General features: G+C 38.2%; 1 protein-coding gene across 1 annotated transcript in view; it reads left to right on the top strand.

Moving 5' to 3' along the window:
- The window catches only part of ARHGAP6 (Rho GTPase activating protein 6), a 157,423-nt gene extending 144,470 nt beyond the window's left edge, over window positions 1–12,953 (top strand). The window contains exons 10-13 of the mRNA XM_077781592.1: window positions 1,685–1,782; window positions 7,806–8,068; window positions 10,080–10,160; window positions 10,920–12,953. Coding sequence (XP_077637718.1) covers window positions 1,685–1,782; window positions 7,806–8,068; window positions 10,080–10,160; window positions 10,920–11,587 — 1,110 coding nt within the window. The 3' untranslated portion in view covers window positions 11,588–12,953. The remainder of the gene's footprint in view (window positions 1–1,684; window positions 1,783–7,805; window positions 8,069–10,079; window positions 10,161–10,919) is intronic.
- The last annotated feature ends 338 nt before the right edge of the window (window positions 12,954–13,291 follow it).

The raw sequence follows: 13,291 nt of genomic DNA, 5'->3' as shown, positions 1-13,291 counted from the left end.
GTGAAACAATTAATTCAGTAATAGTTATGGTGGCATCTTCCTGAGATACTGATACTGTAGTTCTCTATAAGTGTAAGTTTACAATTACATGCATATCAATTCTACACTTGCCAAGTTACTGAACTAAACTGAAGAAAATTGCTGCACAGGAGGAAGCCCCAAACCCAGTAGCAAGGAGACAGTCAGTACAAATCTATTTGCAGATTCATTCTGGTAAAAGTCCTATGAATCAGAAGAACCATTAAGTTTGGGTTTTATAGAAGCTTTTTGTTAGAACTGAACTTCTGGTGGAACTTCTTCAGAGTTTTTTTGATGGATTTATCCTTTTTTTTTTAATAAGGCAAGATGTATTTTTATTTTTTCTGACAAAATTCTCTCAGTAGTTTCTTACAAAGTTACTTGATAAAAAGCTGAGTTTTAAGTTACAGACAAAAATGTTTGTTTTGCCATGAAATTTTATCTGGAGTTTCTTCTAGTGTACAGAAAGGCTGTCTAAGTGGAGAAGTTACAGTACACCATGTTTCCAAAAATTATATTCCTATTAAAAAAATTTGTTTGAAGACTAGTGTATCAGTGACCATCAGTAAGATATTTCTCCAGCTCAGAGACTTAATAGAATATTTAAAAAAATGAGAATGTGGTTACACAAGTTTTTCATAGAGATTTTGGATCAGTTTGGATCAAATTATACATATTTTCATTTATTTTCTAATTATTTCCTTATTTTAAGAAATATGCCTTTTATGTAACTAGACTCCCTAAATACCTCCCAAAATGGGATATTCCTCTGGGGAATGTTTTAGTAATTTTATTCCTATTTCCCAGGAAATGTCAGGGAGAACAAATGGTCCGTTCAAGTGTGACTTGAAGGTCAAGAGATTCAGGCTCTGACAGATTGCATCCAGAAACATATTGTCCAGCTGATGACCCCTTGCTGAGATTGTCTTGCATTGAGTTCCATCTGTCATGAGTGAACCTGGGCTGCACAAGTTTCTTGGATGGTTTAATCTGTTTCAGTGTTTTGAAATTTGTGTTGAATGTTCCACTGTAATGCAGACAAAGCAGACAAACTCACTTGAGGATTGGTAAGACTCACGTGAAGTGCAGTTGGAAGCACAAAGTTCACTTGTGCAGGTTTTGGGGTGCCATTTCTGCTACCTGTCAAGGGAATGTTGTGGTATCCTGCTGCATCTGAAGCTATCAAGGGTTTTGAAGGTTCATACCCATACAAAGCGCAAAGAGAAAGTTAGCAAATTAGAAGACCAAACTATAAAGAAGGTGACACAAATTCTGACTGAGCCTGTTAGTCAGTGGCTGGAGAGGCAGAGATGGAGATTGGTAAATATCCTCAGATCTTTGAAGGGAAGTGTAAAGTGAGAACCTTAAACTGGAGCTTTTGAGATTGTGATACATAAGTAATCCCATTGTTATTTCCAGATTTGATAGCCAATTGGATATCAACAAGTTATTAAACAGTAATCAGCATTGAACATTACAAAGTGATCTTCAGTCCTACTTAATCTGTTCTTACATGAAATTTCTCTTTTAAGTGAAAGCTTCTGAATATTTTATATACTCTCTGTAAATGTCCTTGTACTTGTTTGTTTAGATTAAGCATAGCATCAAAATTAATGTAATGGAAGGATATTAACATCCAACTAAGTATTCTTTTATGTCTTCATAGGTTTCCCCTGATTTACAGAATGAAGTGCTTATTAGCTTATTAGAGACTGACCCAGATGTTGTAGACTATTTGCTGAGGAGAAAAGCTTCCCAGTCATCGTGAGTAATCTGTTTTTTCATCATCCCTTTTTCTGCTGGGAATTTCTATCTCCCACTGGAAGTGTCCAAAAGGTTCTAGTTTTCCACAGCTCTTCTGCACTGTCTACAGTGGAGTAGAAATATCCTCCCTATTATACAGACTCTGCCAAAGAAATTATGACTCTTGTACAGCATTTTCTAAAGACAAAACTTGTTTCCCTGATTCAGAAGAAAGATTGTGTTCTGCTGCAGAGAACCGAATGACATGTACATAAAAATATTCAACGCACTATTATCTGACAGGATGTTTTTTAGTCATCTGCTGGTTTGTGTCTTGGGTTTATTGTAGTCTTCAGTAACAGGAAGCATGTATTCCACTATCCTTGAAACACACCCTAGAGTGCCTTAACACCGTCACAGCAAGCTGCTTGACCACTCTGTCATTCTTTTCCTATCCCATACATGTAGGACATTGTGAACAAGCCAACTGCCAACAGCAGCCCTGTGGAGACTTGGCATATTATTTGTGTGCTTTGTGAAGGATATGAAGAGAAAAAAAATCACACCGGTCACTATAGCAGTTATGATATATATTCTTATGTATGGTGTATATTTACCTGCACCCTTGTGCCTTAATGCTGTGAATTTGTACATTCAGATTAACAGAATTACTGACTTTCTCATGGGACCACACAGTCAATGTCTTTTCTAGTGAATCCCAATATGGCAGACCCAAAAATCACAAAATTTGACAGACTTGCTTTAAGTAATTTTTAAGAGAGTTTATAGACTCTAAACTCTCTGGGACATATTGGACTTTGTCTTCCTGTGTTTGTGGAAAGTGCCTAGTGTATTCAGAATATAATTAAAATTAAATTTGTATAGACAGCTATGATTTTTTTTCTCTCCCTCTTAGCATTGTATAGTTGGAGGTAATTTAACAGTGTGCCTGGCTTCAAAGGAGAAGGTATACAAGAAATAGTGTAACCAAAACCTTCAGGAAAAATCTTTCTTTAACTATAAAATTTGGAAACAAAAATATGTGCAGTATTTACTGAGTTCTAAAGGACTTTTTTAGTTTCCTAACTTAACCACATGAAGTAGAAAATTATCACAGATCATCTGATTTGGGGTAATTTTCTCTGTGTGAAGTTATTTCAGCTAGTTTGACTGACAAATAACGATATGTATACTTAGATCATAGTAAATGCCGGATAGTTAGAGGTACATAAGCTGTCTTTTAGACTTTTTTCACATTTGCCAGAAGACAAGACTACAGTTAGGACAGACACTACAAATCATATGACATAAGGTAGTGTGTTGAGACTTCTTCCTTTCAGCACTTAGTTTGGAATGATCATATTATATCTAACTCAAGCTAATAAAAACTTCATGCAGGATTTCACTGTCTATATAAAAAAAGACATCAAATTGTATCTCACATGTGACATACCAGCTGTGCATAAGTTAGTCACAAATCATTGTGGATGTAACAGGTAATTGTTAGATCCTGATTCCTTAATTGACTTTTCCTTGAACTTCCTTACTCTTAACCAGCATGCACACCTACAGGAGAAAATACAGCTTTTGTGAAAAGCTGGTCACAACTGACAAAAGGCATTTTGTAAGGAAATGTTCTAAAGCCAAACAGGAGCATATAGCTACAGTAGTATTAATTTATTGTGTTGTCAGTAATGGGCAGATGAAATATCACTGAGGTAGGAAAAAATGACTGCCTTTTTTTTTTCTACTCTGCTGTCATGTAAGTGATTTACTTTTAGTGTTAATGAGATATGTTTTCACTGTGGTTGCAACTTCTTGGTTAAGATATTCCAGGCAATTAGGGAGACTGTTGCTTAGTGTTATTGCTAGGAGTGTGATGCTCTTAAGAAATTAATGTATTTCACAACATAATCTCAATTTTGAGGCTGCAAATGTGTTGCTTATTTTTTCCTATAAGAAATGTGAGACAGCAGACAACAAGGAGATGTTTGTCCTGATTTCATAAAAATGAGCCTCCAAAATATCTCTTTATTGCTCTTGGAAATTGTCTAGTCACATACTCAAAATACAAATGTGGATCTGTGAAACAAAAAAAACTTTATATATTCTTGAGACAGTCTTCATCAGAAGAGGTAGTTGACTGCATAGAGTATAGAATCAATTTTGAGACTTTAAAGTCACATTAATTGCTTTGAAGGTCCTGTTCTGCAACTGCCCTCACATTTCTGCTCTTGCTGTCATTATAAATGCTTTCTTGGCTCTGATCTAACAGAGAAAATACAATCTCTTTTTCTAAGCAGAGGAGGACAAATCAGATGTTCCTCATCTTTCAGTTCCCTTAAGAGCTGAGCATTGTGAACAGTGTGTCAGGGAATTTATGGAAGTTGTTCATGGTAAAGCACTAATTACAAATGCCAATTTAGAAGTGTGCTTTTGTGGGTGACTTCCCAATTTTTTTGTATGTTGGCTTGATGACAATGGAATTTGGGTTTACAGCTGTAAGATGAAGCATCTTTAAACTAACAACAAATAAAATCTGTTTCTTATGGTTATTTATTGGTTATCATGGTTAGTAGTCCTTTCAGAGTAAACAAGTTTCAGAGTTACAGCATTTTTGGATGATTTTGGATTATGATTATGAGTTTTAGTCCATCTTGATCTGTGACAGAAAGATGAAACCATACAACAGGTCATACAGTATGTGTAAATGCAGTTTTTAAAGCTGCAGAGGCTCCTTGATACATTGAGTCCTCTACCCTATTTACAGCAGCAACCACATCATAATCCCACAGTAATCTGCCTTGTTGGTAGCACCTCTGTTACTCAAATATGTGTGGAAATTAGTACTGTGTGCTGCCAAGCCATATCACTATGATTTGCCTCTTGAAGGCGTAATTGTTTTCCCACTCAGAAGCTTTAAGTTATAACAGAAAAGGGTTTCTGCCAGAAACAGAAAGGGATTTCCTGTTTTGATAACCTTGATGCTAGTAGAAAAGTAGGAATATCCTCAGTAGAAGCAATTATTGTGATTAAAACATTTCTAGTTCACCCCTGCAAGTGGACTTTGGTGGACAGCATAAATTCAGAGAAAGCTGTCTGTTTTTTTGGAATCTGAAATAGTATTTCTAAATTCACGTGGCATATGTTCCTTCTGTTGCTTTCAAATCTTTCCATTGGTACTTAGCCACTTTTAAAATCTTTTCCTTAACATACTTCATAATCTCTGGAAAATACTTTACTTGCCTTCCCATTCCTCACATTTGATTGCACATAAACATCTATTATTCTTTGTGAGGACAATAATCTGCCCTTCCTCATATATTACATATAGAGGAGTAGGTATCATGCACAGTATTTATGTTTGCCTTACAATTTAGTTTCTCCCTGGTGAGTGGGTAGAGAATCTCACTATCCAATAGGAGAAGAATTTTGTATTGTAGTAAATATCTGTTTGCTAATGAATTCAAACAGTAAAGCAAACAGATGCAAAACTTTACTTTTAAGGGATTTGTGAGAATCCTTTATTTGCAAAGAAGCAAACCAAAGTCTTCTTGCAAGTTGTTTTATTTTGTTTGTGAAGTAAAGCTGCAAATGTATGAATTCAATTTCCTGCTTTTAAGTATTTAATCCATTTTGATGGTCTCCTGTAGTAAAATTGACAGAGTCCACAGCAGTTCTTTTGATTCTTAAAGCTACTTTGCCTGAAGAAATTTAAAAGTGATAATACACATATGTATAAAAAATAGTATGAACTTACCAGACAAAATTGTAAATCAGTTTAGAAACTTGAATGTTTAAATCTTTCCAAAGACTTGAAAGTTTCCATTCAGGTAAATTTTTAGCAGGAGCTCTGTCTTGAGAAGAGGTAAACTATAACAGATGATTCAAGGTAAGACTTTAAATCAGTGTTTCACAAAGCTCAAGTTTATCTTCCCACATTCTTTCATTTCCATTTTCATTAACCTTATTCCTTGTGTTACCTTGCCATGAACTAAGTGCTGGTTTACCTCTGTCTTCACCCTGTTCAGCACAGATAGGTTTTGATGCTGCAAAAACTTATGTGCAATAAACTTTAATGTTTAGATGACATTCAGTCTGGAAGGCTGGAAAAGGACATTTGGTCGTAGGAAACCTGCAGATACCAGCATTTCTCCCATTTTCTAAGAGGTCCTTCTAGTTCTTCTGAAAATCCCAAGACATTGCTTAAATCTCATATCACTGCACAAAGGTTTTTAGGACTTAGGACAGAAAGAAAGAAGCAAGTTGCAAAAAAACAAGAAAAAAGGTTTGTGATAGAATTATACATACTTTAAAAATTATAGTTTTTCAGTGTGTCTGTTTAAAGACTATTTTACATTGGATTTATGTTCAGATAAGAAGTTTAGAATAGTAGTTACATAATTGAGGCTTTTTTTTTTTTTTTAAATGATTCCCCAGCATTACTATGCTTCTCTGGGAAGCTTGTGACAGAGCAACTTTGCCAAATAGCAGCTCTGTTTTCTGAGCTTCCCTCAGTTTAACTCCAGTGATGGTTTTGTCACTGAGAGTTACTGAGGAGTAACAACATTATTTAATTAATTCCCAACACATTATGGTTGTTTTCATACTGGAAAAAAAAATAGGAATATTGAATAACATAATAATAATGCTGTTGATTGTATGTATTTTATTTTTCGGGACATGAGATGTGTAAATCAGCCAGAGAAAAAACAACAGCTTGAACATGGTGTTAAGTTTTGTCCTTATTTCTGTATTAATATTTACTGTGCTGTGGTTAGCTGTGTGTTTTCTTTATTTTCTTTCTTCAGTTTTATTTTATTTCTCTGGAAAGATGGTTACTGTTCCATAGTAAGAAATGAGTTTTGGCTGCTCACTACATTCAAGCTGTCTTTGGATTTGACTATGAAAAGGGCTGACCATTTTCAGACATTTACAGGAATGAGCCTCTGTTTTATCACACATTAAATTCGAACAGATATTAATGAGAGGTCGCTTAATTAAGTGTTTGTCTCAAGCAAAAGATCAGAATCTATGAAACAAAGGTGCAGAGAAATGAAAAATTAGTAATAGAAATATGAGTTACTGAGGAACAACAGGAAAAAAAGTTAATTTACAGAGTAGTTCTACATGTTCTTTGTGGATAGTCAATGACTCATGGCCTGCCTCCTACCTGCACGGCAATCTGTGACAGTTCAAGAAAACTCCATCAGTGTTCCCAGAACATTTCAAAAATCAATTGTCTCTCTGACCTTTGGCTGTACTTAGGTAGGAGTTATGTTTGCCTTTTCTTGGCAGAATTAAAGGCAGTCAATGTTGTTGGTGGTGTGAAGGTGAAAAGGTAAAAGAAGTTGTAGAAGGTATCAGTGGAACCAGTTTGATGCCCTAGTCATAAGTACAGTAAATACATCTGTTTGTCAATGTATAATATTTACCTTCTTATGTCTCTAGAAGGGGATCATTCTCATAATGTGAAAGGCAAGCTGAGTGCTTGATTTCTCTGTGTAAAACTTCAGAATACAAGAATTTATTTTAGCATACTGCTTAGCATCAAACTAAATATTTCCTATCATGGCTTCAGTTTTATTGTTGCCACAAGCTACATTGTCAAGGTAACAAAAGGAATTTATTAACTGCTTAGTTTCCTCTGGTTTACCATACATTTGTGTGGGATTTTTGTTTTCTTTCTTGACAGCAACATCTTTTGATTTTGAGTGGCCTCTGCTGGCCACTTCATGGCAAAAGTTTTACTCATGGAAAATCCACCTCAATAACTGTTTCTGAAGTGTTTTCATTTCAGCAGCTGTGACCATTCTCATGTATTTGATTTTATCTGTATGATCATAGAATCATTGAATGGTTGGGTTGGAAGGGACCTTAAAAGTAATCTAGTTCCAAACCCTCTGCCATGGGCAGGAACACCGTTCACTAGACCATATTGTTCAGAGCCCCATACATCCTGGCCTTGATGTCAAACTGCACCTGTAACTGTGAACATGAAGCATTTTTTTATTAACAGTAATTTGTTCATCAAAATTTCTCAGGAGCCCTGAGATGCTGCGGTCGGAAGGTTCCTACTCCACAGGAGAAAGACATTCTTCCACAGACTCCAACAAAGCCTCCAGTGGTGACGTGTCCCCTTACGACAACAACTCCCCGGTGCTGTCTGAGCGCTCGCTGGTGGCAATGCCAGAAGAAGTTGCCCACAGCCCAGATAAGCTGTATAAGGTACCTGAGCAGTACACGCTGGCTGGACACTTGCAAACTAAGCCAAAGGAGAATTCTTCTGCATCACAGGCTGAAAAAGGTATAGTGCATCCTGCTTGTGCTCCTCCTCCTCCTCCTCCTCAGTGACTGATGGAGACTCCTGAAATAATTGAAAAGTGCCAGATTTGTATTATCACCAGGATTTGAGGGGCAATAGTGTAAATAACCTTATAAAAAATGACAGACCAATATACTTTTTTTTCTCTTGAGCCCAAAGTATTTGTGCTGGGTCCTTCTCATTAGCTCAGCCAGATGTCAGGGATGCTTGTGGTATGGAACTTTCAAAAACTTGGAGATATTATTTAGGAAAATAGAACTATATATGTCCAGTTTTTCAGCCTGTCTGTGACAGCATGGCAAAGTCTAGTCCTGATCCATGGGACTGTAATACCTGTAAGGTTATGGTTCAGACTTTGAAAAAAGCTGAGATTTTAAGATGTCAGGCACAAACTTTCTCCAGTTGTAAAGAATGACCTCAACACCATTGGAAAATGTAGCCGAGCTGCACAGCTTTACATCTGCAACCAATTACACACTGAGCAATACTAGTGCAGGGATCTATTATTCCCTTAGCTACCTGTGGAGTGCATACCTGAATGATTTCTTTGGTAGAGAACTGTGGTTTAAACTAATAGCTCACCAGCACTTCAAGATGCTTTTCCTATATAAAAAAAGAATTGTCATCCATTAAATTTATACTTAGTGAGCCAAGCTTTAAGAACTTTCAATGCTTAGGGATGCACATAACTGTTTGGTGGTAATTTTAAAACGTCTTAATTTCAGATGTACTGCCTAGGCACTTAATTCCCTTTGGACGTAATGGGATTTAGACGAATATCTCAGTTATATACTTTATAAATGCCAATTGGAATTTATATTCTGAATTCAACATCTAAATCTCTGAACAAGTTTAAGAATTTGGTCACATTTCTATTAAGTTATGAACAGGAAATTACAGTAAGTTTTATCATATTAACAATCTTTTGGACTTTAATATGCATCACAAAGGCACTGAACCAGGACAAATTAGGAAATTCCTCTACTGACTAGTGGAATCAGAAAAAGGCATTAAACTGTTTATAAGCCAGCATTCCATTAAATCTTTGTTCTGTGGCTGCATTTCTGGGTAAGACTGGCAGCATCCTTGGGTTGATAGAGCATGACTTATGGGCACCCCTGGGTCCGGGGCTGCATGAGGGAGGTTTGCCAGAATCTACTTTTTGTGGACCAAGCCCCCTGTTCTTGTGCAATTTCTCTGACTTCAGTAAGGCAGAGGACTTAAGAACTCAGCAAACTCGGGCACCCTGCCCATACAGAGCACACTGAATCCATTGCAGGATCTGATCTTGAAACAAGTAGCTGTGAGCAAATATATAGAATCATAGGATGTCAAGGGGCTGGAATGGACCCTAAATATAATCAGTCCCAACCCCCCCCATTATGGGCAGGGACACCTCCCATTAGATGGGATTGCTCAAAGCCTTAACCAGCCTGGCCTTGGACACTGCCAGGCTTGGGCCATCCAAAGCCTTCTTGGGCATCCTATTCCAGTACATCACCACCCTCACAGTAAAAAAATTCTTCCTAATATCTAACCTGAATTTCCCCACTTTCAATTTGCACCCATTCCTCCTTGTCCTATCGCTACAGTTTCTGATGGAGTATCCCTTACTGGCTTCCCTGTTGGCCCCGTTCACATATTGGAAGGCTGTTACAAGGTTTCTATACAATTTTTTCTTCTCCAGGCTGAACAGCCCAAATTTTCCCAGCCTGTGTTTGTATACAAGGTGCTCCAGTCCTCTTATCAGCTTCATAGCTCTCCTCTGGATGTTTTCCTGCATTTACATGTCCTTATGTTTGGGTCACCAGAACTGTACAGTACTCGAGGTGGGGTCTCACATTATGAGATGCTTGTGTTAGGTACACAGTGTAGGTGCCACTGGATGTTAATGACTCTGATACATTACATTACTGTTCCATTTATGTATTTCTAAATAATGTCTTTAAGAGGATTGATTAATCATATTTTCCCTGCTCTTACTGCTGTTTAGATGTTTCTGAAGATAATTTTGATATCTGGGGTACTTGGCATTCAACGCTGAAAAGTGGCTGCAAAGATCCAGTAATCACAGGTCAGTACCTTCTCAATTTTAAAGCCCAAATCTAGCGAAGAAAAAAAAAAATTCCTTGTTTTCAAGAAATCACAGTGAAACCAGTAGGAGAATCCATACTGTCCAGAGCTGGACTTTTAAAACGTGACTCTTAAGTAGAATACAGAGGAGCACAGTGGTTATACTTCTCTGTATTCAGTGAAATACAGCAACATTCAGAGAAAACAGCAACATTTAAAACTATCAAATATAATTTTAAAAGTAATTTTAAAATTGCTTCAAGAAATACTTTTAAATTCTTCTAGGATTCTTAGAATCATAGAACCATAAAGTGATAAGGGTTGGAAGGGACCTTAAACACTTAAACCCCCTCCCTAGAGCAGGGACACTTCCAACTAAACTGGGATGCTCAAGGCCTTATCCAGTCTGACCCTGAACACTGCTGGGGCATCCCCAGCCTTTCTGAGCAACCTGTTCCAGTGTTTAACCACCCTCACAGTAAAAGTTTTTTCCTCATATCTAACCTGAATTTCCCCTCTTTCCATTTGTACCCATTACTCCTTGTGCTATCACAGCATTTCCTGAAGAGTCCCTCTCTGGTTTCCCTGTCAGCCCCCTTCAGATACTGAAAGGTGCAGTGATGTTTATGTACATTCTTATCCAGCCCCAACTTTCCCAGCCTGTCTCAGCCCCCATCCCTCTTCTACCATGTGGTACAAGGGAAAGGCATTAGCCTGTTAAGCGCCCTGCAGACTGATGCGTTTGTGACTCCACCCGCAGGTTCGTACGGGAACATCTGTGAAAGCAGCTCGCTGCGGCGCGGACAGTGCTCCCTTTCCCAGGGGAGCCTCGCCGCGTGCTCCCCTCGGCGGCAGGGCAGCTCCTCAGAACTGGACGGTGGCAGGCAGGGGATGCGGAGGAGCCAGACGACAGCTGCCATTCCCGAGTGCCGGCCGCAGCCCGCGGGGCCGGGGCTGGGCGGCTGCCGGGCTTCAGACCTGCCCCACCCCGGCTCGGAGCAGCGCTTGCCTTCAAGCGGCGGGGAGGACCTCAGCGAGCACGACTCGGGCGCGGGCCGCTTGCAAAGCACAGCCACGCCCTCCTACAGGAAAGAGCGGCCGCCGCCCCCTTACCCGGGCCCTGCAAAGACAAGCGCGAGTGTTTCTTCAGCGCTGCACTCTTTGTGGAGACTTCAACGCCCAGCAAGAAGCTCGGGGCCGAGAGCGGCGGGAGGGCCGCCGGGCAGCGCCCCTGAGCACGCCGCCTCCAGGCCGCAGCAGCCGGCCCCGCGCGCACCGGCGGGGCACAGCCGTTCCACAGCCCCTCACAGCCAGGACAGCAAACGTGTTTCGGAGGCGGACTGGAATGAGTGGCAAAGGGAGAGGTGGCAGATTTGGGAGCTACTATCAGCTGATAACCCCGATGCCCTCCCAGAAACACTTGTATGATCTGACTCCGTGGAACTGCCGCTCATACCCATGCCTCCGTCTCATAGGAAAACCATGGTGACATTGGAAAACGGGGCGGGGCTTGTTTGTTTTATACCAACTCATTGCATATACTTGTTTAAAACTTTGTTCACTTTAATTTCTCAACAGCACTGTCAAGCAGTTAATTTACAAATACAGTACGTTCCTGTTTTTCAGCAAGCTTTTGAGAAAAAGCAAGGTGAAAACTTCAGTGTAATAACCCTGTATTCATATGCTGTGTATAAGATAAAACTGTTGCTTTGATGTTGCTAAAAATGTATTTATATATCTGCAGTTTTGATGATTGTATATTCTGTAATGGGTACTGTATGATAATCATGTTAAGTTTTCATATGCAGATGTCAATCGATCGTGACTGCTTTTTTAAAAAATCACTGCACTTACATTACCATGATATACATTGGAATTCTATAGAAAGTGCACAAGCTGGTTTCTGTGCTTATATATATATTTAAAAAAAAGCTGTTAAAGGGGAAAGTTGTACTTCTTTACACTGCCTTTTGAAAAACACTAAGATAAAGTGGAACATGAAAAGCCATATATTTTATAAGGGTTAGTAGTGAGCTTAGAGGGGGAAATACAAAATATTTTTTTCTTATACGTATGTTTGCAAAAAACTTTAAAATTTGATACAAGATTATAAAAGTATTTTTTTAGGTTCTGATAGGAAGCAGTTCAGAGAATCTAAGAACAACATTGTGCCTAAACCAATGAAGTATGTAGTGCAAAGTCTGCCCTCCCATTCTAAAGGAAAACCAATGTTATATATGCAGGATATAATATATATATTTATAAATGTATGATTTTATGTATTGTTTTAAAACAATAAACTGGAATCCAAATTTTAGAAAACCAAACCAAATAAATTGAGATGCGTAACACTGAGAAAGAATATGGCTTTTCCTTTGAAAGAACAAAGCTCCAGCATTAAGAAAATTAGAGAAAAGAAAAAAATGCAGACAGACACATGAAAGGGAGTCAAGTAGAGTTTCAGAAATGAACATGACATTTGGAGAAGCTCACAATTGTGTTTCTATAAATATTGTGCCAAAGTCTGGATCAGTCACACTCCCTGGGTAGCTGTATGTTGCATTAAATGTTGCTGGTTTTTGTGCACGTTGTTTTTCAAGTGCAGAGCCGTTTGTGGGCAGCGGGTGGCAATGTACTGCAGCGTTCCGGAGAAATCCCTTAGCACTCCATAAGGGAAAGTGTATCATATCAAAAGAATTTTATAAAATTTATTAGTCTTAATTTTAATGAAGTGATGTTGTCTTTAAGTTCTGTCTTGTGTCATAATGATGGAATAAAAAGCTAAGTAAAACAATGAGCATATTTTTTGCTCCTTTTTTTGGAAGGTTTACAGGATACTGATGTGTTTTTGTTACATTCTTGAGTGTCTCTATCAAAAACAACTAAAAGGCATAGGAACTTAAGGGCCATTTTCAAATGAAACTTAAATATACCAGATTCAAGGTTTTACTTTAGTTTGAGGCTTAATATCCATCATATAAAGATTCCTTCTCCTCATATCTCCATTTCTCATCAAATCTCAATTTTCCAAGTAAAGTTATAAGATAAAAGCACAAAACCAAGTAAAAAGAGGCACGATTTGGCCTTTTGACTGTTGTAGCTCTTTTTATGCAGAATAAATATAATTCTCTT

The sequence above is a fragment of the Lonchura striata genome, chromosome 2 (assembly GCF_046129695.1).
Source record: "Lonchura striata isolate bLonStr1 chromosome 2, bLonStr1.mat, whole genome shotgun sequence".
NCBI classification, from domain to species: domain Eukaryota; kingdom Metazoa; phylum Chordata; class Aves; order Passeriformes; family Estrildidae; genus Lonchura; species Lonchura striata.
The sequence above is the reverse complement of the archived record's forward strand: the minus strand, read 5'-3'. Positions and strand labels throughout refer to the sequence as shown.